This window comes from Rutidosis leptorrhynchoides, chromosome 1 (genome assembly GCF_046630445.1).
Source record: "Rutidosis leptorrhynchoides isolate AG116_Rl617_1_P2 chromosome 1, CSIRO_AGI_Rlap_v1, whole genome shotgun sequence".
In the NCBI taxonomy this organism is placed as follows: domain Eukaryota; kingdom Viridiplantae; phylum Streptophyta; class Magnoliopsida; order Asterales; family Asteraceae; genus Rutidosis; species Rutidosis leptorrhynchoides.
The window spans coordinates 511541660-511569234 of NC_092333.1; the positions used below are offsets into that span (position 1 = coordinate 511541660).

At 32.6% G+C, this 27575-nt stretch overlaps 3 protein-coding genes across 3 annotated transcripts; 2 read left to right on the forward strand and 1 right to left on the reverse strand.

The window, feature by feature from the left end:
• Positions 1-14013: 14013 nt before the first annotated feature.
• Positions 14014-14713, forward strand: LOC139886634 (17.8 kDa class I heat shock protein-like). The gene has a single exon (XM_071870567.1). The coding sequence runs from the start codon at positions 14112-14114 to the stop codon at positions 14577-14579; it is 468 nt and encodes a 155-aa protein (XP_071726668.1). The 5' UTR covers positions 14014-14111; the 3' UTR covers positions 14580-14713.
• LOC139841499 (uncharacterized) lies at positions 14675-19643 on the reverse strand. Its single transcript, XM_071831715.1, has 12 exons — positions 19474-19643; positions 19244-19378; positions 18174-18240; positions 18034-18100; positions 17881-17931; positions 17591-17766; positions 17198-17219; positions 16783-17022; positions 16631-16699; positions 16451-16510; positions 15968-16019; positions 14675-15056 (listed from the first exon to the last, which is right to left on the reverse strand). The coding sequence occupies exons 1-12, from the start codon at positions 19622-19624 to the stop codon at positions 14968-14970; spliced, it is 1179 nt and encodes a 392-aa protein (XP_071687816.1). The 5' UTR covers positions 19625-19643; the 3' UTR covers positions 14675-14967.
• A 1594-nt stretch (positions 19644-21237) lies between these two features.
• Positions 21238-27429, forward strand: LOC139876331 (U-box domain-containing protein 13). The gene is made up of 4 exons (XM_071863643.1): positions 21238-21693; positions 24205-24321; positions 24423-24881; positions 25959-27429. The coding sequence occupies exons 1-4, from the start codon at positions 21415-21417 to the stop codon at positions 27081-27083; spliced, it is 1980 nt and encodes a 659-aa protein (XP_071719744.1). The 5' UTR covers positions 21238-21414; the 3' UTR covers positions 27084-27429.
• The last annotated feature ends 146 nt before the right edge of the window (positions 27430-27575 follow it).

Below are 27575 nucleotides of genomic sequence, written 5' to 3' on the forward strand. Positions count from 1 at the left end.
GTCCTTGGTCTCCTTCATGGTTTGCTTAATCCGTTTTCCAGTTTCAACTTTTCTGAGACTTGCCAACATACTATTGTTTATCATCAAACTTTCGACGGTTAAGGTCGTTTACGATTGTCTACAGTTTCTGCTGCTTCATTCAGCTTTTTTTTTAAACATTCAGAGTATTGATTTGTAGACTGAGTGCTTTTCAGAATTTCAGAATGGAAGATCATAATTCTAAGAGATAAATGTTATATGTATATATATAACTGTTGATGTAGATATGCTGCGAGATTTCAAAATACTGATTGCTAGTTCTCGGTAATTGGTATGGTCATTCTCGTTACAAGATGCCGATGAGTTCATAATAAGACTTCAATAGATAAATATAGTGATTTGTCGGAGAGATTTAAGTCAAGGAGCAACAAGGTTGCTGGTACGTCTGCTGGTAATATGGTGGAATATAAAAAGTTCCCCGATAACGAAGGCGAAAAGACAACGTATATATCAAGGTTATACTAAGGTCGTTTCGAATGAAAGGTCGAATTTTATTTGCTGAAGCTGTGACAAAACTAGATATCTCGAACAGGAGTTGCAAAGTTATTTTCAGTAAAAATAACACTAAAGGAATTAGCACAGACACGTGTTAAACGTTTACACAGGTTCCGAGTGTTTTCAGGTGCATAACTATATGCATCAATCTCTTCTTCCGTAGATGAAATGCGGTTGGTTCATCCTATCGATTGAAGTGTTTTCAAGAATTATGAAAGGTTTGAACGTAGATTGGAATCGTCAAGATACAAATGAGGTTTAAGATGAAATCAAGTGGCAAACTTGAAGAAATGTTTAGTTTCATATGTTATAATCAATATTTTAATTCATTTTAATTGTCCAATGTTATTAGTCCACAGTCGATAGTCCACAGTTAACAGTCCAATAATTCATATATAGTTTAATATATAATATTCGAATTAATTAATACGTATCGTGACCCGTGTACATGTCTCAGACTCGATCACAACTCAAAGTATATATATATATTATTGTAGAATCAACCTCAACCCTGTATAGCTAACTCCAACATTACTGCATATAGAGTGTCTATGGTTATTCCAAATAATATATATAGATGCGTCGATATGATATGTCAAAACTTTGTATACGTGTCCCGATATTTAAAGTGCGTAAAATAAATAACAAAAATTAAATGACGATAAATAAAATTGCGAGAATATAAATTGCGATAATTAAATTGCGATAAATAAAATGTAATCAGTTAGCTAGGAACAGTTAACGTGGATTCTTAACAAAATTTTCTCATAGTTAATTTGTTTGTTTCTAACAAACTTTATTTTGTCTAATGTTTTCTTCATTATGCCACTTGTTGGATTCTGATAGGTCAAAATCCAAATATGTCATTGAATAAAAATGGTTATTCTGCGGTGAACGGATACGTATTTCGGTGGTTGTAAGTAGGATAGTAAATGACTGTTGAATAAGATTCGAAGAATGTACAGTGTAACTTATTAATGTGAAATCTAAATATTCCTCGGGTATTACCTACCCGTTAAAATATTTTCACCATTAACAAGAATTTTTAATTACAATCTTTATGAAAATATACTTACATATACCTTTTCTCCAGATGTAATCATAGATTTAATGAGTTAATATAATATTAATCTCATTTGATTTACAGTTATAACCAGAATACATAATCTCTAAAACATTAGAGATTACATAATCGCCATATAAAACGAAGATAAATGATGTAGAACGATTCGTAGAACAATGATTAAGTTCGAGATATGGATTGTGATGTTGAGACGTGTGATGTTGAAACTTGGGTTGTTGGTGGTACTGTTGGTGCCGGTGATGTTGTTGAAGCTGGTAAATTTTGCACCATATTCTCCAAATTGATTACTCGAGTGCGAAGTTCATTGACTTCTTCTATTATTCCAGGATGATTGTCAGTCAGAACGAGCTGATGAATAATGTTTAGAATTTGAGATAGTATATAATCGTGGCAAGATATTCAGGAAATGAGGGTGAAAATTATAGTGACCCGAACTTTTCCATGATTATTCCATGATTATATATTAAATGAAAACTATATTTGCATGATTAAATTTTTTCAACATGTTAAGCAATCAAACTTGTTAAGACTTGATTATTTGAAATGAGTTTTATGTAGACAATTGACCACCCAAGTTGACCGGCGATTCACGAACGTTAAAACTTGTAAAAACTATATGTTGATATATATATGGACATATATGTAACGATTATCGTTGTAATGACATTTTAAAGTATATATATATCATATCAAGATATATTCATTGTTGGTGATTTGTGTCACCAATATGATTTAATTGTAATGGGATTAAATTGTTAACCAAAATAACCTTGTTAAATATCGAACAAGTTTGGGGAAAGTGTGGAGTGCACAATTGTTTGAACTTATCTTGATTATGACGGTGGTTCGGGGGCAGCGCCCTCGATAGCGGGGTCCAAGGGGTGGCAACCCCTGGCAGGGTCCAAGGGGCAGAGCCCCTGGCTGGGGTCGAGCTGCCAGGTCAGCTTGGAAATTTTTTTTGGGTTAATATCGCTTTATTAAAAATGTGTTAAAAATTTGATTTTAAGATTTCAACAACATTAAATAAGATCATTAACTAAGACACATATCAAAGTACTTCTACTTAGCAAAAATGCTTACAATTACATTTCCATTCATTTTTCATCAACAATTCTACTCGTAGTCATTCAGTATTCGTACCCGTATTATACACAGCTGCTAGAGTACTTACTATGAGTATATACCAATATGAACTACCATGTGATTCCACTCTTGATTATGTCATGCATGACTAATCAAATTTAACTTCTACCATGAACTGGTCAACTAACTAGAGCTCCTTTTAACCCCACTCACCACTCATCATTCACAACTCACCAATCAATCCATTTCACTTCCAATTCTCTTTCTAATTCTCTCTAAACACACACACACACTTAGAAACGAAATTTCCAGTAAACTAATCATCATCTTCATCAAAAATTACTTCAAGTATCAAGCTATAATCATCATAGGAAGAACACTTCAAGAACACTTCGAAAATCCTTTCAAGTTTGCTAGTTTACTTTTAATCTTGCAAATCCATTCCAAGTAATCATCTAAGATCAAGAAACCTTTGTTAATTACAGTAGGTTATCTTTCTTATTCAAGGTAATACTCATATCCAAACTTTGATTCGATTTCTATAACTATAAACTATCTTGATTCGAGTAATAATCTTACTTGAAATTGTTTTTGTGTCATGATTCTGCTTCAAGAACTTCCAAGCCATCAAAGATCCATTCAAGTTCAAGATTATTTTTGTCATTTCCAGTAGGTTTACTTACTATACTTGAGGTAGTAATGATGTTTGTAACATCATTCGATTCATATATAAATAACTATCTTATTCGAAGATTTGAAAACGTAATCACTAGAACATAGTTTAGTTAATTCTAAACTTGTTCGCAAACAAAGTTAATCCTTATAACTTTACTTTTAAAATCAACTAAACACATGTTCTATATCTATATGATATGCTAACTTAATGATTTAAAACCGGAAAACACGAAAAATACCGTAAACCCGGACATACGCCGTTGTAGTAACACCGCGGGCTGTTTTGGGTTTGATAATTAAAAACTATGATAAACTTTGATTTAAAAGTTTTTCTTCTAGAAAAATTATTTTTCTTATGAACATGAAACTATATCCAAAAATCATGGTTAAACTCAAAGTGGACGTATGTTTTTCAAAATGGTCATCAAGACGCCGTTCTTTCGACTGAAATGACTACCTCTTACAAAAACGACTTGTAACTTATATTTCCGACTATAAACCTATAATTTTTCTGTTTAGATTCATAAAATAGAGTTTAATATGAAACCATAGCAATTTGATTCACTCAAAACGGATTTAAAACGAAGAAGTTATGGGTAAAACAAGATTGGATATTTTTTGATTGTTGTAGCTACGGGAAATATTGTAGCAATTCTATACAAATCATATCCTAGCTAACTTATATTGTATTATACATGTATTCTAATATATTATGTAATCTTGGGATACCATAGACACGTATGCAAATGTTTTGACATATCATATCGACCCATGTATATATATTATTTGGAACAACCATAGACACTCTATATGCAGTAATGTTGGAGTTAGCTATACAGGGTTGAGGTTGATTCCAAAAATATATATGCTTTGAGTTGTGATCTAGCCTGAGACGTGTATACACTGGGTCGTGGATTGATCCAAGATAATATATATTGATTTATTTCTGTACATCTAACTATGGACAACTAGTTGTAGGTTATTAACGAGGACAGCTGACTTAATAAGATTAAAACATTAAAACGTATTAAAAAGTGTTGTAAATATATTTTGAACATACTTTGATATATATGTACATATTTGTTATAGGTTCATGAATCGACCAGTGGCCAAGTCTTACTTCCTGATGAAGTAAAAATCTGTGAAAGTGAGTTATAGTCCCACTTTTAAAATCTAATATTTTGGGATGAGAATACATGCAACTTTATAAATGTTTTACGAAATAGACACAAGTAATTGAAACTACATTATATGGGTGAATGATCGAAGCCGAATATGCCCCTTTTAGCTTGGTAGCCTAAGAATTTGAGAACAGACCCCCAAATTGACGCGAATCCTAAAAATAGATCTATCGGGCCCAACAAGCCCCATTCTGGAATTTGGAATGCTTTAGTACTTCGAAATTATCATGTCCGATGGGTGTCCCGGAATGATGGGGATATTCTATATGCATCTTGTTAATGTCGGTTACCAGGAGTTCACCATATGAATAATTTTTATCTCTATGTATGGGATGTATTGAAATATGAAATCTTGTAGTCTATTATTATGATTTGATAATATATAGGTTAAACCTATAACTCAACAACATTTTTGTTGACGTTTTAAGCATGTTTATTCTCAGGTGATTATTAAGAGCTTCCGCTGTTGCATACTAAAATAAGGACAAGATTTGGAGTCCATGCTTGTATGATATTGTGTAAAAACTGCATTCAAGAAACTTATTTTTTGATGTAATATATTCTTATTGTAAACCATTATGTAATGGTCGTGTGTAAACAGTATATTTTAGATTATCATTATTTGATAATCTACGTAATGCTTTTTAAACCTTTATCGATAAAATAAAGGTTATGCTTGTTTTAAAAAAATGATTGCAGTCTTTGAAAAAAGTCTCATATAGAGGTCAAAACCTCGCGACGAAATCAATTAATATGGAACGTTTATAATCAATATGAACGGGACATTTCAAAAATGGTGTTGCGGATAGGTTCGCCGGTAAGTGCTTCAGGTTCTTCACCAAGAGGTGAATTCGGTTGACGGAAAGGATCACCTTTTTCTTGTCTCCAATGATTAAGTAAACTACGAACCCATCAGATGAATTGGGGATGGCTGATTGGTTAATTCATTCTGGTGACGCTGCTTTCGGAGCTTAGGTGAACATCCATGTCGAAATAGCTGTCGGAATAACTATCGGAATAGCTATCGAAATCTGGGGGACTCGAACCGGTTGAGGGATTCATCTCGTACGATCAGATGAAGGATTTTTGATAAGAAATAGATTATAGGATGTAGATTAGTACCCTGCAATACATAATTTACATATGCATATATAATACTAAAATCCCATAAGTTACGGAGGAATCTACAGAAGCTGTCAGGCAAAGGTAACAATAACATATACGCTAAGATATGAATTTATCTATACACTGTCTATGCAATAGAGGCAGTAAGACGTGTCTATACTTAAGGATGATAAGCAAATAATTTTCGACACGAAATGATAAGCAAAACTTTTGACATGCAGACACGGTCGAAGTCCAGACCCACTAATGCATCTAAACAACTATCAGTTAGACACATTAATGCAAGACCTGGTTCGCTAAGACCACCGCTCTGATACCAACTGAAGGGACCCGTCCTAATTCATCAGGACGAATACATTACATTTGGTTACATCGTGAGGTACTTGACCTCTATATGATACATTTTACAAACATTGCATTCGTTTTTAAAAGACAAACTTTCATTTCATCGAAAGTTGACGGCATGCATACCATTTCATAATATATCCAACTATAATTGACTTAGTAATAATCTTGATGAACTCGACGACTCGAATGCAACGTCTTTTGAAATATGTCATGAATGACTCCAAGTAATATCTCTAATATGAGCAAATGCACAGCGAAAGATTTTTTTAATACCTGAGAATAAACATGCTTTCAAGTGTCAACCAAAAGGTTGGTGAGTTCATTAGTTTATCATAATCAATCATTTTCATCATTTTAATAGACCACAAGATTTTCATTTTTATTTCTCATAAATATAAGTCCCATGCATAGAGACAAAAATCATTCATATGGATTGAACACCTGGTAACCGAAATTCACAAGATGCATATAGAATATCCCCATCATTCTGGGACTCCCTTCGAACATGATAAATTTCGAAGTACTAAAGCATCCGGTACTTTGGATGGGGCTTGTTGGGCCCGATAGATCTATCTTTAGGATTCGCGTCAATTAGGGTGTACGTTCCCTAATTCTTAGATTACCAGACTAAAAGGGGCATATTCGATTTCGATCATTCAACCATATAATGTAGTTTAGATTACTTGTGTCTATTTCGTAAAACATTTATAAAAGCAACGCATGTATTCTCAGTTCCAAAAATATATATTGCAAAAGCATTTAAAATGGGAGCAAATGAAACTCACTCTACAATATTTTGTAGTAAAAATATTCATACGACTGAACTGAACCATGCATGGTTGGCCTCAGATTCACGAACCTATATCATTTATATATATATATATCTATATATATATATATAATATATATATATATATATATATATATATATATATATATATATATATATATATATATATATATATATATATATATATATATATATATTAAAACATATAACCGTAATCGAACAGATCTATATATTACATCTTAAATTATATATTATATATATTTAATTTGTGTATATATTTTGAATTATTAATATTTATATAGTTATATCAATATATATATATATATATTAAAAATACATAATTTGTTAAAAATGTTAATATGATTAGTACATACTTATATGTAATATTACTATAAGTATATTTTTATATCAATAATATTAACAAAGGTTGTATTCAATTATAATGATTATAGTAATAATAATAATAATAATACTGATAAAATAATAATAATGCCTCTAATAATAATAATGATAATAATAATAATCCTAATAATAATAAAAATGATAATTTTATTAAAAATGTTATTTTTAATAATATTGATAGTAATAATTTTTAATAAAAATAATACTTTTACTAGAATGATACTTTTCTTAATAATGTTAATAATGATAGTTTTAGAAATAATTATATTTATAATAATAATGGCAATAATCATGACAATATTAGTTTTACTACTACTACTACTACTACTACTACTACTACTACTACTACTACTACTACTACTACTACTACTACTACTAATAATAATAATAATAATAAAAAAAAAATAGAGTACAACCTTTGACGAACAAGCTCCTAAAAATAAAACGCCACTGCCCGGGCTCGAACCCGTGACCTCTCGTTTTACACACAACATACTAAACCGTCTGCTCTGCGTCTATTTTTATGTTATAACCCGATATTTAAACTTTATAACTTAACCCGTATTAAAGTCCATCTTCTTCTTCATTATCAAACTAATCAACCCAAGAACATTCCAATCAATTAGCTAACTGTTTTATGACTTTCAACAAGATTAAAAACAATCTTTACAGACCCTTGAATTACTTGAAAATGAAAAGAAGAAAAAAAAAGAAAAAAAAAATTAAAAAAATTAAGCTGCTTGGTACGTCGCTGTTTTGGAAAAAAAAAAAAAGAAAAAAAAATTTGATCATGAAATTTCGAATGTTTTAGGCTATGATTTTAACATGAAATATTTTGTAAATCGCTCATAGAAACTATTGAAATCATCAATTTAGTTGGAGATATCAAAACGATTACGAATTTTGCGATGAACGATTTGTTTGACTTTTTTCCTTCAAAACTTTGACTCCAAAATTAAATTTCGTTTTGAGGAATTGGATCGTAAAACTTTTCAGAAAGATTGAGTAAAAGATTTCTAACACTTCTGCATTATTACATTTTGAAATTTCATTCGAAATCGAGCCATTGTATTTTGAGTTCATAAACAGAGACTATCGACTAAATTTTAATATATTTTCTGTTTTTAATTCGCTCAGAGCTGCACAAGTAATCATATAGTGGGTGAATTTTGTTTGGTAACGTAACTGAAACAGACTTGTAACAAACCCCCGACAGAAACAAATTTTAGAAAATTTGATTGAGAAATATGAGAGGGATCGTACCATTTTCTTGACTAATTATAGTTTATATAATATAATTAAATTAATATTAATATTAATAATTAATATATACAATTAATAATAATAATAATTTATAATAATAATACTAATTATTAATGATTATGATATCTAATAATAATACTAACATTAATTAAAATGACAAAAATTATAGTTACTAATTATAATAATAATGATATTAACAATGATAACTATAATAATAATAATAACATAACAACTTTATTCATGTCAGGTTATATATATATATATATATATATATATGTATGTATATATATATATATACATATATATATATATACATATATATATATATATATATATATACATATATATATATATATACATATATATATATATATACATATATATATATATATATATATATATATATATATATAATATTAGAATAAATTACATAAATGATACAAATATTAATATTATTCTTAATATTAATAATAATTTTTATCAAAAATGATACTAATAATAATAATAAGAATAAAAGTAAATAAAATGATAATGATAATATCATTATTGATACTAATAATAATACTAATCCTAATAGTATTAGTAATTATAATAATATAACAATATATATATATATATATATATATATATATATATATATATATATATATATATATATATATATATATATATATATATATATATATATATATATATATATATATATATATATATTCATTTTCATATTAATAATTACTAATATAAATGCTAATATTGAAAGTAATAATAATATTACTATATCTACTATAATTTAACTTATATCTAAACTTATTATATTAATATTACATTTTATTATTTATGTAATATATATATATATATATATATATATATATATATATATATATATATATATATATATATATATATATATATATATATATATATACATACTAACATACATTGAATGCTACAATATATAGAATTCATATATATATATTTATTCTAATAACAACTAAATAATTGTTTTACATTTTTAATTCCAATGATTAAAGTATAATTTATTAATTGAAAATATTATACTTTTGTTTTATATATATATATATATATATATATATATATATATATATATATATATATATATATATATATATATATATATATATATATATATTTACTTACACACAATTGTTCGTGAATCGTCGGAATTTGGTCGAGGTTAAATGAATGTATGAACATAATTTAAAATTCTTGAGATTTATCTTAACAAACTTTGCTTATCGTGTCGGAATAATATAAAGATAAAGTTTAAATTTGGTCGAAAATTTCCGGGTCGTCACAGGTAGTCTCCCTTCTAAGCTCGGTCGACAGGTAGCACTTCAATGTCAGTATAGTGCTAAAAGAAGGACCGGATTAATAAAAGTGGGAATGCTGTCACTAGAACGGACCACACAAATAGGGGTGATCTATGCATAGTCATTCCAGGTCCTAAAGGAACGGGTGAAGTCTCGGGATCCGCTCTAGTCGAGTACGAAAACATTTTCCAGTACTCGTCGTTTGTCTTTCAGATTCTACATCTGCTACTGATAATGACTAGACTACCAGTGCCAGCAACCCATATTTGAGCGATGTGGGATCGTAACAAGAACGCCCTAATATGCAAAATAATAATAAAAAAATTTGTTCATAAAGATAAGCTACTATTTGATGATGATTCTTTAAGTTGTTGACGTTTTAGCATTGAAATCCCATCAAACAATGATAATCCCAGTTATTGGAATCCATAGAAATTGATTTCAAGTGTTAACTCTAACCTTTGATAATTTTGTTTATGTTCACGTGATATTTAATTTGATGGTGAGGTGGTCATGATGGGTTCACAAAGCTCACGTTGAACAAGACTGATGACGAAGATTAGTAGTGTTGGTGGTGGTGGTCTGAACCTTCCCTTAATTATTTGCAAGAAGAAGATGAAGATTGGGATCGAAGATGATGAAGAGGACGTTGGGTGCAATTTTTAAGAAATTTCAGGGATCAACCGTGTATTTTTGACGAACGAGTGTTAATGAATTTGACGGTGATTACCTCAATTTCACACTTTTTCAAATCGTACTCCTTTTTTGTGCCGAATTAAAAATCATAACCCTTTTCGGGCTTATGCAAATGGGAGGTTACTTTTATTGTCAAATTGAGTAACTTAGATTAACTTTTCGGGCCCTACAAATATTTAACGTACGAATGTGGTGAATTTATCAATTTAAGTTGTGAATATTGGTGGGTCACGATTAAATGCTGTTGGGATTGGGGTTATCGAGTCGAAAGGTGATGAAGTTATGGTTGCAAATGTTCCTTTTAATTTGGATAGGGTCACATTTTAAATGTTGTTGGGAATGGTGAGGCAATTGTTGATATTGTTACTTTGCAGTTTGGTTGTGAATGATTTTGAGAATGATTGTTGATTCAGGTCCGGGTTTTGGGGGTTTTGGTAATGATGTTGGGAAAAAGTTGGATGTGTTCACGGTCCAAGAGAGGCTGAGCTTCTTAATTCTTTTGATCTAAATGTCGAGAGTGAGTTCTCTACGGTCCTAAATGTAAAAATGCTAAGCCAAAGAAAATTTACGGGGATAATTTTTTCTAAAATTCTTAACAGTGACGGAATGTGAAGTGTTGGAGTCGGGTTTTGTTTGCTTTTGGTTTAGATGATGTGTTCGGGTTCAGGGGCGGCCCTAAGGGGGTGCAAGGTGTTCCACCGCTCATGGCCCATGATTTTCAGGGGCATCAAGATCAGTTTTTTTGATTTTTTGAATGAGAAATTACAATTATGAATCTGGATTTTAATGGATGATGCAAGGTCAGGGAAGAAGATGATAAATGTAAAAAGGGAATAAGGGATGGTACACAATTCATGAGGTCCCACTAGCTATTTGTTTTCTTGTCTTGAAAATATAATACTCCGTATATATATATAATCTTTAATATAAAAAAATAATACTCCGTCCATTGAGTACATAGTTGAAGTTTTGAGATGATGAGATGACAACTTATATTATGGGGCCCACATATATTTCAAAGATTATTTCAAATTGTTATTATTATTAAAAATTGTAATATGTTATTTTGTGATATTAATATATATTATACTATACTTTATTATTATTTTATTTTATTTTATTATTATTATTATTATTATTATTATTATTATTATTATTATTATTATTATTATTATTTTATTATTATTATTATTATTATTTTATTTTTATTATTATTATTTTTTACATACTAAACCTCCTCCCATTTTTGGTCGTTTCAGTTTTAACGAATTGTCACCTCCTCCCATTTTTGGTCGTTTCAGTTTTAACGAATTGTCGTTTTGAGTTTGCGTTCACACTACAAACGGTCCTCCAACTTTCACACAAATTACACAACAACCCCTCAACTTTACACTTTTTCAGGGGTAAAAAATGTAAATTTATAATTTAATTAAAATAAAAAAACCTTACTCCACCCGAATTTATAACGGGCCCTATCTTCTCGCTCGGTGCGAGTTAAATTTTTCCGAGGCCACCGTTCAACTCGAAAAAATCTCACGAACCCAACGGGACTAAGTATATGCAAAACGGACATCGTTAAAAAAACACTAAATAACGGGCCCTGTATTCACGCTCGGTGCGAGTTAAATTTTTTCGAGACCACCGTTCAACTCGAAATAATTTTACGAACACAACGCGACTAACTATACGCGAAACGGACATCGTTAAAAAAAATAAATATTTCGGGCTATATTACATACATATATATACATATACAACACGACTAACTATACGCGAAACGGACATCGTATATTCAAATTGGACCGCGCGTCGAATACAACCGCAGCAACGCGCGGTCGGATTTTTTCTAGTTACGTAGTATATATTACTCCATATATATTAATATTATTTATACATATATAAATATGGGGTTTAGAATACATATATTATTATTATTATTAAACTATTATTTTGATTAAATATTATACTTAATTTTGATTTAAATTCTTTATCTTAAATTCTAGTAACTATTTTACAGAGTAATACATAATATATTTCAACTTTAATATTAAAAAAATTATATTGAATTCATATATTGTAAATATAACTCAACAATTAATTTATGTTATATTCAAGTATAATTAAAAATCTTGTATATATAAGGTTTATTTATTTCATATTTCTTCAAAACATACAAATTTTTTTATTTTAAGTGATTTATTTTAACTTTAGAATTTAAAATTTATCGTTTAAAATTTAGAGGGCACATTTCAATCTTTTCGCTCAGGGCACTAAAATTCATAGGACCGGCCCTGTTCGGGTTGATGGTATCTTTGGTCGTTTATTTGGTGTGGTTAGTTTGCTAATTATGTTGTGTTAGGTATTATTTGTCTCCCTTTTGTTGTTTGGTGTTTGGTTAGGTTTTGTATGTTTAGTTTGGTTTGATTATGGGTCAGTTTTGTTTTGAGCTTTGATTGCCTTGTTATATCGTGTCTTTGGGGCTTCATCTCTTTTATGAAGTTTTTTTTACATAAAGTTCTAGTTTGTTCGTAAATTAAAAAAAAAAAATAATAATAATAAAATAGACGGTTAAGTTTGATATCTTCTGGAGAAACTGGGCTACAGGCAAAATAGGGCAACTTGCCCCGGGCAAGTGGGAGTTGGCTGGCTTGGATGCTGCTGTTTCGAGTCAAGTCGGCTTATCCAAAATTTCAAGCCGGCAAAGCGTGATTAAGAATTACATTTTGTCAGTATCATTTCGAAAGATAAACTAAATATAAATGAATAAAATAAAAATATCATAATATAATACTAATACTATGGTCCTTGTGGATTTGTTGTATCATCCTACAAAGAACTAATTACACTATCCATCCTTGGAGTATGCAATATTGACAAATTTTTCCAGATACCACATGATATAACCTAAATACTTTTATCCTTTCCTTTTTTTTTTTTTTTTTTTTTGAATCAAAAGGCTCCGATTAGATCATTGTGACGTGAAAAACTACCAATAAGCTATGATAAACGTTCATACCAAAACAAGTACTCTGTACTTACCTGTTACTATCTTTTATGCAAAAGTAGACCATGATCGAACTTGAACACAAACTATTGATAACCGTATACTTGTACTAACGTCATAAATAAAACACGCTATAAAGTTAACGTGGTGGTAGTGGTACTAGACACCAAAACAACTACGAAATGTACATTCGACTTCATGCTAAGTTAAAAGATAAAACACATATACATACATTTCTATCTACATATGATAGTATGTTAGTACAATATACTTATTCCTCGCTACTAAGTACTGATTCAAAGCACAATGAAGTTTTATCAAGTAAGAATCTAAAAACGCTAGAACATCCTACTTATAATAAAAAAGTTAAGAGACAGATGCTAGTGATGACTAAAGAGGCATATATCTTTTATCTTTAGCAAAAGGGTCCACAAAAGTGCCAGAATGGTCTAATGAAATCTAATTAACAATCACATATTACTATTGCAAACCCCAGAACCATCTTCCCTCACCTATAAATAACATGATCATCTTACAATCCCACCAACACAATCAAGCAAGTAGTTAGTCAAGTTTCATTCTATAACAAAAAAGAATGTCTATTATTCCAAGTTTCTTTGGTGGTCGTAGAACCTACGTCTATGATCCCTTCTCATTAGACATATGGGACCCATTTTATAACAACTCCATTTCCAATATTCCGTTCGGGGCCCGTGACACGTCAGCTTTTGTGAACGCCGAGATCGACTGGAAGGAGACCCCAGAAGCTCATGTGTTCAAAGCCGATCTTCCAGGGTTGAAAAAAGAAGAGGTGAAAGTGGAGTTGCAAGAAGGAAATATTTTGCAGATCAGTGGAGAAAGGAGTAGCGAAAAAGAGGAAAAGAATGACAGGTGGCACCGTGTTGAGAGGAGCTCCGGCAAGTTTCTCAGACAGTTCAGGTTACCGGATAATGCGAGGGTTGACCAGGTCAATGCTAAGATGGAGAATGGGGTTCTGACTGTAACTGTGCCTAAGCAAGAGGTCAATAAGCCGAAGAAGAAGGCCATTAGTATCGCTAATTAGTAATCTTTATCAAACTCTGAATAATAATAAAATGTGTGACTATATGCATGTGTAACCTTAAGCGAACATGTTGAAGAAACTACGCTATACATGTAACATGTTTGTCATGTAATAAATACTGTGTGTTTATTTCATGCTCTATTTTCAAGAAGTTCAGTAAGCTGGTTCGTTACTCGTTACACTAGTCATTTAACAAACTATCAGAATCTGAACATTGTGCAGCGATGCATTATTATAATGATGATGGTCGTAAGATAATACATAATCTCTTTACCGAACTAACAAGTTAGATAGATATCAATGTTTTGTGAAAACTCATTTACAACATTACCTTTGTTAGTGACATCAGCAAGCTCTAATCTTTGTGTTCATTAAATCTTCTACAATGTTATCCTTTGGCTTCTATGAACTCCCTCAAGTTCTGCCATACTCCTTTGTCATAGGGATTTATAAACCTTGTTGTGGTAAATGTCTCTCCTAGATAAACAAAGATTAGTCAATGTATGGATTCATATAACGCTAACTACGATACTTAAATTTATTTGGCAAAAAAACAAGATACGATTTGAGTTCCTCTCAAGAGGTCTCAGTTCAATCATCATTAAAAGCATACCTTAGGGTGGCCAGGGAAAAGGTTAGTAAACCTTATCTGTTTACCCGTTGGTTAATGTATTGATCTTGAAATATAAAACTACATGAATTTATAGAAACCCAGCAACATCTCACTGTTTGTAATCACCTATATAAGTCAGCAATTTCCCTAAAAGATGAAGGAACTCATATGACATGGTTGCAAATGGCGGTTGCGGCGGACGATGCGGCAGTTTGGTGACTGGCCCGTACCGATTCAAGATACAAATCGTTTAATAAGTCAGGCAACAGTCGAAAGTCAGATAAAAGTCAGTCAAAAGTCAACTTTTCGTCTGACCTTGTTCTAGTATAATCTGAAATCCTAAGCCCATTTAAAAAAAAAATTAGGTGGAAAAACACCGGTATCCTATAAAGATAAATTAATAAACACTAATTTAGGTATTTATTGATAAATACACTATAATTATAGTTATAACCATCACAAGATAGCCAAGTGGTTGGGGCCCTGAGTTCTTTGCAACAGGTATCAGGTTCGAATCACGTCTGGCCGGGCTGGACGGCGCACATCGGATTATGGGGTCGGATTAGCCGCCCTCCCGGGTAGCCCGGACAGGGAAAAAGCTTCTACCTTAACTATTATTATATTTATGTTTATATATAACATTATAAAAAACCTGTATACCTATTATTTAAACTAACACCACATCAGCATATCACTATTGAAGCTGAACATTAGCATCTTTAACTCAAAAGTCAAAAGTGCCAAAAAAAATGTATGAAAGCACGTGAACAAGTACCTGGTTGAAGATGTACGGTACGTTGAAACTCCGGATATTTCTTCCAGTTTAACTGCAAAAACACAAATACATACAGTACTATAGCTCCTGTTTATACGTGGCAGTTTTAACTTATTTACGATCGATTGGGATTGTGTTTTATCACAATCGTCATATGGGCCAAATGCGTGAAAAGTTGCTCAAAGTTCACATTTTAAAGCATACAACTTTCTAAAACAAACTGTATTATTCAAAGATACATATTACTGTTGTAAAAAGCTTTGCTCAAATAACCATACTAATAAATATTTATTTGAAACAAACTACAAAATGGACAAAAACTGTTAACAAGTCAACCCAGCCAGCCTGTTACCCAGACCACCGGACCTGCCATCTTGCCACATCTACTGTGTTATTTAAGACAACTACGTAATAGCGAATAAATAATTCACATTAATTTTCTATAATGTGGCCTCATGGATCAAAATTGATTATAGTACTAACCCACTCATCTGTTCTGATATTGAAACACACACAATATATGTGCCATGCAAGGAATACCGCCTATCAATTACAAACAAAATCATGGCATGTATCATTATCATTATAGAAGTAATAGAAATAGAATAAAAATTAAAAAAAATACATGGTATATTTTAATGTGCAGAATGTAATGAGGTGCACCTGCCATAGAACTTGTAGAAGGGAAAATACCATTGTGCTTGTAGCTAACTTTTCAGTCCAACCGATCTGCTGAATACAAGATCTAAAATATCACAAAATATTATTTGTAGGTTACAAGATTTAACGTGTCGGTTTGAAAGATATTGGCATACCTTCCTGCCACTGCTATCCAATGTTCGGGATGTTGTCACATATGAAACTTGAAATAAAAAGTGACGAGCATTTGAAAATGACGACCTTAATGAAAGAAACTGGATATTAAGAAGATTACTCTGAAACTTACTTTTAGATGCACCCATAATGTAACAAACCTCGGCTATTATAAATCCAGCTAGCAGAATCATAAAAAGAAGTTGATTGTTTTGTCCTGCACTAGATGTCCAAGTCAGTAACTTTGATCACTTGAAGACAAGGTTGTAAAAGCGAGAGTGGGGAACAAGTCAGTCGGGACGAGTCAAGCGTTGACAAACGTTGACTTTTGGTAACTAAGTAAATAAAACATATATCCGTCCCAAAAAAAGAATTCACATTACTATTTAAATCTATCCCAAAATAAGTGTCCCTTACCTGAAATAACACTAACGTATCACTAAAGTTACATTTCTACCAGTTTTATAACCGGAAAAGAAAAAAAATAACATAACATTTTATTCATAGAAATGGAAACTTTGTTGAAGTTAACAAAATTAGATAGTTACTCATGAGTGAGGGCAAATTGGACAATAATATCATATATCTTAAATTGATTTTGTTTTGTTGGGAGACTCTTTTTCGGGACGGAGGGATAAATCAATCAAACATAATACATAAATATTTCAAACATAGAAATATCGCACAAAATCTAATTTACAAATATAAAAGTTTTGACCTAACTTTGACTTTGACCAAGACTTTTTAGCGTTGACCAACTTTTAAGGCGATTTTGGGCGAGTCGCAACGGGCTAGTCCCCAAATCAATGCGTCGGCCGACTTTTACAACAGCGCTTAAAGATGTTCCTCACATTAAAATCGAGACATCTGAAATAATGTATTAAATTACCTATACAATTACCAAACGCAGGACAATGGTGATCGAATCCCTTCACATGTGCTTCACAGTATTTACAATATCTTACCCTTTGAAGTAAAAGTGAACTCTGTTATAACATAAGTATTGAGTACTTTAGTATCAGTATTTTCATACCAAATCAAGCGCTAAATCTAAAGGAGGAAGAAAATTATGAATGCAAGCACTACGTGTTACGGTCAACCTCAACAGTTGGACATCCTTCAATCATGTCAGAAGTTGGGAGCTCAAATCCCTGCATGAATAAACAAGATCATCATGCATGTACTACGATTTTCACGGGAACAATTTTTTATTATTTTTATTTTTATTTTTTTAGTTTTTGAATAATAGTAACCTCCAGATAATTTTCAGTATTGAAGAGAGGTTCGCAATCTACAAATCCAGGATCACCGGAGAGGATCCTGCCACCAATAACAGTCTCATTAGGCTTATCATAAGATTAAGTATTGACCAAGTTGTAGCACATATACAGACCTATAAAGACCAATATGGAGCATAATAACCTCAGCATGGAAGATGATGTTCAATAAACTTGAAACGTCTGCAAAACAGAAGGAAAAAAAAAAAAAAAGTTTGTTTAGTGATGTGTTTAATATAAATTATAGGTATTTGAATAAAAGTGTAAATCAGTTCAAGATTAAAGTTTACATGTTTGCAAATTCTTAGGAACTACATAAGTTCCATTCATCAAATACTTTCGACACAAATTATTTAAAAGGTTGAAACAAATAAGTAACTTTCTAAAATAAACTTCCAATAGAGCAAAGAAGACAACATATAAGTTACAAAACACGGTCTATTACAACTAGTGTAACCAAATGTTAGCACAGAGACGGTGAGTTTCATTTTGACCCCATACAGTAAACATTAATGCAATGCTTAAACATATGCAACGTCTGGAACAATGTGTCGTTCAAACTAGATCTCTATATTTGAACTTTTAGTCACCATATCGAAATCACCAATCGAAAGAAGAACAAAAACAGTATTTTAACATGTAGTGTACTGTCGAATGGTCAGCTCATATCAACTTGCAAGAGGCAGGAGGCCTCCTATTGGTTAGTTCTTTGACCTCGTCTCATTGGTTGGTTTGTGTGTAGAGATAAAGGGTCTATGTATGTAGATACTTGCAAATCGCAAATGCTTTTGAGCCTATAAATAGAGGTTTATGTATACTAGAAACAGTTACTAGCAAAAGCATATGATATACGCTGTCCTCTCGTTTGTATATTTTATAAGACATATAGTTAAGTGGTGCGTTTGAGGAACTAGGCAAAAGTTGGCAAAACCTTTCTGGCGGAATTGGAATTGAATTGGGACACGATGCGTGTCTAGATTCAATTCCAATTCTGCCGGAATCCCATTGGATTCCGTGAGCCAAACGGGGACTTATTGTCGTTGATTAGAATTAGATTAACTAAAGATCACTATGATTAAATTCTACCACGGCATAACATAATTCAGAAACCATACAAATTTATGGTGAAACAAAGGCAAACATGAACATTAAAATAAGAAACAAGTGAAAACAAGAAGTTGATGACCTTGGTGAATCACAAGTAAATACACAAACCAAATGAAGAACAAGTTAGCAAACACGAAAGCAGGAGCTGAGCCACGTAAGCCAAATAACCGTTTGCATCTTCTCCCTATAACAGCTATACCTATTAATACAATCACTGAATAAAGAGATAAAAAGGTAATTAGGACAATCAGCCGTTTTGATATGTATAGATAGATACAGTTATATATAGAGAAGAATAGAATAGCTGACCTGAGAGAAAAAGGAGGGTTATGATGTTGGAGAATGTGAAGAATGAAGAGATTAGGTAGAGGGCAAAGTGAGCGAAGCAGACACAGATGACGGAAACCGTAATCCGGCCGATTGATTTCTTGCGCTTTCTTCGGCGCCCTGTATCTTCCATTTCACATGCGCAAATTGATTCTTACGATACAGTTAGAAGCTTTTTAGAGTCGGGTCGGGTTGGATCAAACTATGGCGACAAATTTTGTTAACAAGGGTTAATCACAATATTTTTCCAAGAGATTCCTTTTTTGAGCAAATAGAAAATTAGTAAGGTCAATTTGCTAAACAAATGAATTCACAAGGGTAGTTTCATAAATTTAAGATACAATTACACAAATGTCCATGCAACTTCATCAAATTACTACATTTACCCAATTTTTACATGCAAAATAAAAAATGAAGATAAATATTATGGGTAAAAGTGTAAAGTTAAATAAATGTACGTATATTTTTAATCTCCACATTTTATGTATTGACAATTAGTTTGAACGGAGTAAATAGAAATTTTTTTTATCATAAAATAGCATGATAACCCGAGGTTTTACTTTTAATGTGGAGTCAATGTGCTTGTTCATATGATGCTTTTCTCGCTTAACTAAAAAAAAAAATTCAATAAAATTATTTGTATACAACCGAACAATTTAATTGTGTTAAAAACTTAAAGAGTTCACGATTTCGCGATGAAGCGGAGAAAATTACCCTCGTTACTTAATATTAATGATTTTAAATGTTAAAATAAGAGTGATAATAAAGATAAAGATGAATATCAAAATACTCAGCAAAAATTTATTCATGGGTAGACTCGATCTGATAACTTTAAAATTGATGTCACACTTTTAATGAGGCTTGCTATAAGTTCAATTTATTAGATGATGATTAGGGATACATCAAATTGAATTCTTGGAGACGAGGCACGTGGGGTTCAAAGACATTTGTAAGATAGTTTTATGCTCATATACTTTTGTCAAATATTCTAAGTTGACAATAATTGTTTACTAAATACTAATGAACAAGGAGGTGATTCTTACAAGTTACAAACAATATTTAACTTATTGCAAGGAAATAAATTATTTGTTGTGAAAACGAAAGGTGTTTTGTTAACGGATATCCTTAAACTCTTAAAGTTCTCGTTTTTTAAACATACATAACAACACACTATGTATTTCTTCTTGAATTTATAGCGACTCCTATAAACTTCCACTAACGAAACCAAAAAAAGCTTATGTTGTCTTATACTCCGTAAAAAGTATAAAACATACTAACAAAAAATTACTCCTAGAATCCCATTTCTCACTTGTAACTTGCAAGTATATATATTATACAAATACAAATATATGTACTATGTACTATTTTTATAATTTGGAAGCTTAATTCTTTATGTAAAATGAATCGGCATTATCTGCATGGGTTAAATTGTGAAAATTACCGGTGCTAAATTAACCATATTCGAGAATCCAAAGTTCCTCTGTCAGTATATCAGTTAATAACCGGTAGACACTCGCAACTCACAAGACACGTGGTGGAAACTCTATAGCCGAATCAAAAACAATCGCCCTAGAGCTAAGTTTCAGCCAAACCAGAGCAAGCCGAACCGAACTGTAACGAGCCGATATGAGCCGATACGAGCCGAGATTGCAAACTCATTTCCAGCTAATCTTTGCCAAAAACAGAAACCGCGACTAAACCCTAGTTAAGTTGTCAGGTTAAGCTCACATTCACAATACACCACACCAGCAGCCAAAGAGCCTACCTGTAAACCTGTTCCCTTCTCTCTCTCCTCACGTTCTCTCTCAAATGGATTCCGACCACCTCCGTTCTCCGGTCACTGTCACCGTCAATTAACAAACAGATTCATCTTCTTTTCATAATTTATACAGGTAGTTAACTTTATTCACAAAAGGTATTGCGATGGCGGAAGAAATAGAAAAAGGTGGATTGATTCAGAAATTAATTGATGTTGTAAACGAGATATCTTCAATCTATGATTACAGGTCTACGGTGAAGAAACTTTTTTCAAACCTAGCTAGAAGATTGAAGCTATTAACTCCATTGTTTGAAGAAATCCGTGATATCAGCAAGGATTCACTTCCTCTTCAATCACATCAATCCTTAATTTCCTTACTCGAAGCCATGGAATCTGCTAAGGAATTGCTTCGCATCGGAAGTGAAGGCAGCAAAATATATCTGGTATAAATATCTCTGTTTGAATCTAATGCTTTCTGATTTTTGTTTTTTATTCTATTATACGGAGTTTTGTTTTATTTTAATCTTCGACCTAGGGTTTTGGTAGTGAAGTTATTGATTTATCTGATGTGATTATTTATTTCCTCTTTTTTATTATTATTATTATTAAACAAATTTAAATTATCAATTACTATTACTATATTTATCATAATCATTTTTATTAATTATTAAAATTCCAAAATAATTAAGATCTTATTTAGTGTGTTGTGTTTATGCTTTGTTAGATCGTTCTTTCAGAGTTGTGTTTATGTGCAATTATTGGCTGAAGCTTGTATTGTGCACATTTCACAAGTGTAATTAATGCTAAATATAAAAAGGGTTATTGTTAATGCAGAATTATCATTAAATCATTATACCTTCATTATAAGAGCGAAACATTAAATGGCGGAATTCAATTGAACTTACAAGACCAACTATCGTTAGTAATCTCAATCGAATGCAACTCTCAGTTGAGTCTTATTTTGTTCAAACATACCGAGAGCAAAATGAGTTGTTCTATTAGTTGTCAAATGATTGGTTATTATCTCAATTTTTGGAATGACGCTATTTATCCGGAATAACAATACTGGCTCGACTGACTTACCAACTAACTAGTGAACGTAAAACTCGTGTACAACTTAGTAATAGCCTAGTTTAACTTCAAACTTCTATTGAACGATTATAATTATCCATAACAACTACCCATTTACTAAAAACACCCTTGTCCTCAAGGACGGTAAGCAAAATACACATCGAAAGCCGAAATCTGGACCACAAAGCTTGAATTTCTTCCCACTTGCTTGCAAATGGTCATCCTAATGCATGCTATAAATGAGTATGTCACTTGTCACTAAAGGATACCGTAAAACTTGTATTACATTCCCGAAGAAGTAAGGCATAAAGACTACATTCGTTAAGCCTTGGAAAGTTTTAGGAGCATTTGAAAACCCGAATGCATGACAGGGAACGTATATAACCATCATGAGTTCTATATGGCATAATGTAATATATAATTTATCCTTTATTCTAATATGGTATATAATATAACTACTTTTGAGATCTCAATTTGAAATAGGAAATGATCCTTGATAAACTTTCTATAACGCACACATAACCTCCAAGTTCCATCCTTCTTAATTTGTGCAAATGGTCATCCTAATGCCTGATATATGTTTTTAGATCAGAAGTGGACAATCAAGTGCTTGTACACTTGTAGCCGCCAGAAGTCATATACTTTACGTATTATTGTAGCATATGCTGATGTAACTTTTCTCTGAAAAAAACTTGATTGGCCATCTTAATTCTTAATATTTAAAGTTTTACGAGAAATGCAACAGGAAATTAAATTTCATGCTTAAATAGAATGAATTCAGTAGAATTCTTGTCCATTATGGTATATCGAAGGGTCCCTTACCGTGTGAATTGGAAAGTCAAACTTACCTATGGGTTAACTTGTAATCTGTTATTTTTTCTAATGAGATTCCCCGCTTTTAGAAACTGCATTTCTTCTTTGAAGTATGATAAAATTTCTACATCAGATTGTAATTATTTGGAGATATCGGTTAACATGAAATTGAATTTTCATGCCTCATTGCTTGACGATTGACATCATCATAAGGTCCCGTTACTATTGGGCTAGAAAACTGACGCATACATCGTCACAGTTGCCGGAGGTCGAGTGTCTTAACTCTTAATACCATTTGGTAAGCTCGAAACTTATCAACGACCGAATTGAATCAAAACTACAAGAACAACTAGCGATCTTAATAAAAGCAACTCTCAATTGAGTCCTAATTTGCTGAAGAACAGATTTTGGAGCAAACATAGTCCTTTTGATTACTAAACAATGGTTATTATCCCAATTTTTTGGTCGACATTATACTCAGTACTTACTTAACCAACTTTCCAACTAATGTTAAACACTTGTACAACTTAGTCACAACCTACATTATAACCTTTGACATCTGTTAGCTGATTACAAATGATCCATGAAACTTTATACATACAGCTGTATATAAACTTATTACTCAGATAGGTAGAAATAATTTGAGTGTATTTGCTATGATTAAGCTAATGGTACGTGTCATCTCTTAGTTTAATAATAAAAATCATAATAATATGTCCTACATTTAGTTTTTTATACAATCAGCATTGGACTTTTCTATTTTTTATATATTTCTTTTGGTGGTTTCTGCTCTCTAGATTCCAGCTATCTTATACCATTATCCGTCAATTAATGCTTTATAGAATATGAAGTTAATGTGTCATCATCGCAAAAGCTCTAGTTTCCTCTATGGCTAGACCAATAGATTTTCTAATTAATTATTTTAGTAACTTCGTTTTTTTTTTAACATTTAAAGGTGTTGTAAGACAAGAGTGTATGCGTCGAGGCCATATTATCTTACCTGTAACTTGTTAAAGTCCATTAGAATTTAGATTAGTGTATTTTACTCAACGTTTCTTGCTGTCATACAGGTCTTGGAGAGGGACGAGATCATGAAAAAATACGAGGCAGTCGCTGTTCGTTTGGAACAGGATTTAAATGACCTTTCAGTTGATGAACTTGACATATCAGATGAAGTGAAAGAACAGGTGAGATTTACCCTAATCTTGATGACAGTAGGTATACAATTATAATCATACATGTGAAATAATCATGTGTTGATTGATCTACTATATTAATGGTTATATAGGTTGCACTTGTTCTTGCTCAATTCAAAAGAGCCAAAGGAAGAACTGATGCACCAGATGCTGATCTGTACGAAGATCTTTCATCACTTTACAACAAGGATATTGATGTGGCAGAAGATCCAGCTGTCTTGAAAAGATTGGCTGAAAAGTTACACCTAACTGAAATAACCGACCTTACACATGAGTCAATAGCACTGCATGAAATGGTTACAGCCACTTTTGGAGACCCAGGGGAAAGTATAGAAAAAATGTCAATGCTGCTAAAACGACTCAAGGATTTTGTGCAGACAGAGAGTCCATACGCAGGCGGCTCACCACCAGGAGAAAGTTCTGCTCTTCCCAGTTGCACTGGTCCACCAACATTGGTCAAAAGTATTAAAAACAGTATCATACCAGATGATTTTCGTTGTCCTATTTCGCTCGAGTTGATGAAGGATCCTGTTATTGTCTCAACAGGGCAGGTAATACTCGTCACCTTTCCATGAATTGTAATACAGGTTACACTTACGAATCGGCCACGTTAGGTTTCTGGGTTTCTGGTTCATCTCTGTCAGATCAGATCAAATAGATAAATATAATGCTTTTTTTAACATATAGGTCATATGGATCTCAAGGCGTACAGATAGTATCTTTAAATTGCATTAATGTATAATATTCACTTGATTATTGAAATTAAATATACGGATACCGATGATTATTGAAATGATATGTAAATCTTTGATTTTTACCTACATATAAACATCTTCACTATTATCTTAAAGTTAAACTAAGAGCGTTTGATTGTTATTGTTACAAAAAATCTTCAGTTGCTGCATTGGTGGTGACTTGACTTTAGGGAAGTCAGGGGCATGACTCCCATGTGCTGCAAAAATATCTCCCTTGTGGTTACCTGCCCATTTCATAGGCCTCGGAGGTTTTCGGACGTCTATGCGTTTGAGCTTCACCAAGGGGTTTTACCACACGTCATACTCGTATGGATTTATGAGGGGCGGTAGGACTATAATTGTTCGTACTAGGGAAATGATCGGGTGGGTGGGTTGGTTGCAACATCACGTTCGGACCCCGTTAGTGACTCGTAACCGCTGTTAGAAAAAGAAATTCTTATACTTTTATTCCTAAACTAGAACTAACAGTTGTTGGGTTTGTGGTGTGAAACACTAAATGAATATTATCATTAAAAACCATTTTGAAGAAGTGTAATATGTTAAAAAAGTTATTTCTATATTTGCATAAATTATAACTGCCTTTGGATATGCAATGTGAATAATAAAACGTGTGAAATCGACCATATGCGGCTGCTATGAGCAGGTACACTGCTAGTATAACAATGTGCGTAAAAGTAACTATTTAAATGTAAAAAAATAATTATCGTGGGTCACTAGTGTTTTAGGTCAAGCTGATGAGACACATTTAGACCCATTACCTGACCCGCCTGTTAGGCCACCCCGTTTTTGTAACATGCTCCATCTTTCTGATCACATATCAAAGCTATATTTTTGTTTTGATTTTTAATTTTCCTTTGCTTTGCATACTTGTAGACGTACGAGCGTTCATGCATTGAAAAATGGTTGGAAGCAGGGCACCGCACGTGTCCCAAGACACAACAGAACCTAACCAGCACCGCACTCATACCCAACTATGTGTTACGCAGCCTCATAGCTCAATGGTGTGAGACAAACGGAATGGAATCACCAAAACGAGCCACTCAGTCTTCTTCTGCTTGCACACCCGCAGAACGTTCAATGATCGAAAGTCTCCTTCGTAAACTCAACTCTGTTAGTCCCGATGACCAACGGACCGCTGCTGGTGAAATCCGTCTCCTTGCAAAACGGAACGCCGATAACCGTGTCGCCGTAGCAGAAGCTGGAGCCATCCCGCTCCTTACACACCTCCTAACCGCACCCGATTCGCGCACACAAGAACACGCAGTTACTGCTCTTCTTAACCTCTCTATTTGTGAGGATAACAAAGGAAGTATCGTATCCTCTGGGGCTGTTCCGGGAATCGTTCAAGTTTTACGGAAAGGTAGCATGGAAGCTCGGGAAAACGCGGCTGCTACGCTTTTCAGCCTCTCCGTAATCGATGAAAACAAGGTAACAATAGGTTCGTTAGGTGCGATCCCGCCACTTGTATTACTTCTAAGTGAAGGTACTCAGAGAGGGAAAAAGGATGCTGCAACAGCTTTATTTAATTTATGCATATATCAAGGTAATAAAGGACGGGCTGTTCGGGCTGGTGTTATCCCAACATTAATGGAGCTTCTTACAGAACCGCAAAGCGGTATGAAAGATGAAGCTTTGGCCATTCTGGCTATACTATCGAGTCACCCTGAAGGTAAGGTGGCTATAGGTAAAGCTGAGGCGGTGCCTGTTTTGGTGGAGTTTATCGGGAGTGGGTCCCCGAGGAATAAAGAGAATGCAGCAGCGGTTTTGGTGCACCTTTGTTCGGGAGATCAAAAGTATTTGGTGGAGGCTCGGGATCTGGGTGTGATGGAGGTACTGGTGGATTTGTTACATCATGGCACTGATAGAGGGAAGAGAAAAGCTGGACAGTTACTGGAAAAGTTGACCAAATTGGCGGAAGATCAAAAGGTGTCGGCTCCGGTGCAAGAGCAGGACCGTACACCGCTGGAAGATCAGGCGGGTTTACGGCATTATAGCTGACTACTTGTTGCTTCTTTTGAAATTTCTCTATTATCATTTTTTGGGGTTGATTTTGTTACTCCATTAAATGTAGAGGGGAAAAAGTTGAAGATCACCCACCAGTACCACCACAAATGTGATGAACTTGCAAAGTCTTTGTTCAGTTTATAGTTTTTATTTTTATTATTATTACATATTTTTTGTTTTTGTTATTGTTTTCTGTTCTTTTTGATGAGTAGAAACAAGTGACTGACCAAAATGCATAAAAGGGGGAACAGGAAAGATGGGCGATTTGTGGGTGAAATGTAATTGTAAGAATGTAACATTCTCATGCTGCTGTTTAAATGGAAGTTATGTTCTGTCTGTTTTTTTAAGACCTGTTTTTTAAAGACCAGTGCATAAATAGTTGTTCTCCTTGAGCACAAATGGGTAATTACCCGTTACCATAACATGTCTTTTGGCCAAAAATTGGCACCAGTTCAGTTTTCACGTTATAGGCGGTCGCGCCTAACA

Excerpts from the sequence above, each read along its gene's own strand:
- LOC139886634 (XM_071870567.1), top strand. The coding sequence starts at position 14,112 with ATGTCTATTATTCCAAGTTTCTTTGGTGGTCGTAGAACCTACGTCTAT.
- LOC139841499 (XM_071831715.1), bottom strand. The coding sequence starts at position 19,624 with ATGGAAGATACAGGGCGCCGAAGAAAGCGCAAGAAATCAATCGGCCGG. Across the intron at positions 18,241-19,243 it reads TTTACTTGTGATTCACCAAG|ACGTTTCAAGTTTATTGAAC; the intron begins GTCATCAACTTC and ends TCTGTTTTGCAG. Across the intron at positions 16,700-16,782 it reads TGGATAGCAGTGGCAGGAAG|CAGATCGGTTGGACTGAAAA; the intron begins GTATGCCAATAT and ends TCTTGTATTCAG.
- LOC139876331 (XM_071863643.1), top strand. The coding sequence starts at position 21,415 with ATGGCGGAAGAAATAGAAAAAGGTGGATTGATTCAGAAATTAATTGAT. Across the intron at positions 24,322-24,422 it reads CAGATGAAGTGAAAGAACAG|GTTGCACTTGTTCTTGCTCA; the intron begins GTGAGATTTACC and ends ATGGTTATATAG. Across the intron at positions 24,882-25,958 it reads TTATTGTCTCAACAGGGCAG|ACGTACGAGCGTTCATGCAT; the intron begins GTAATACTCGTC and ends GCATACTTGTAG.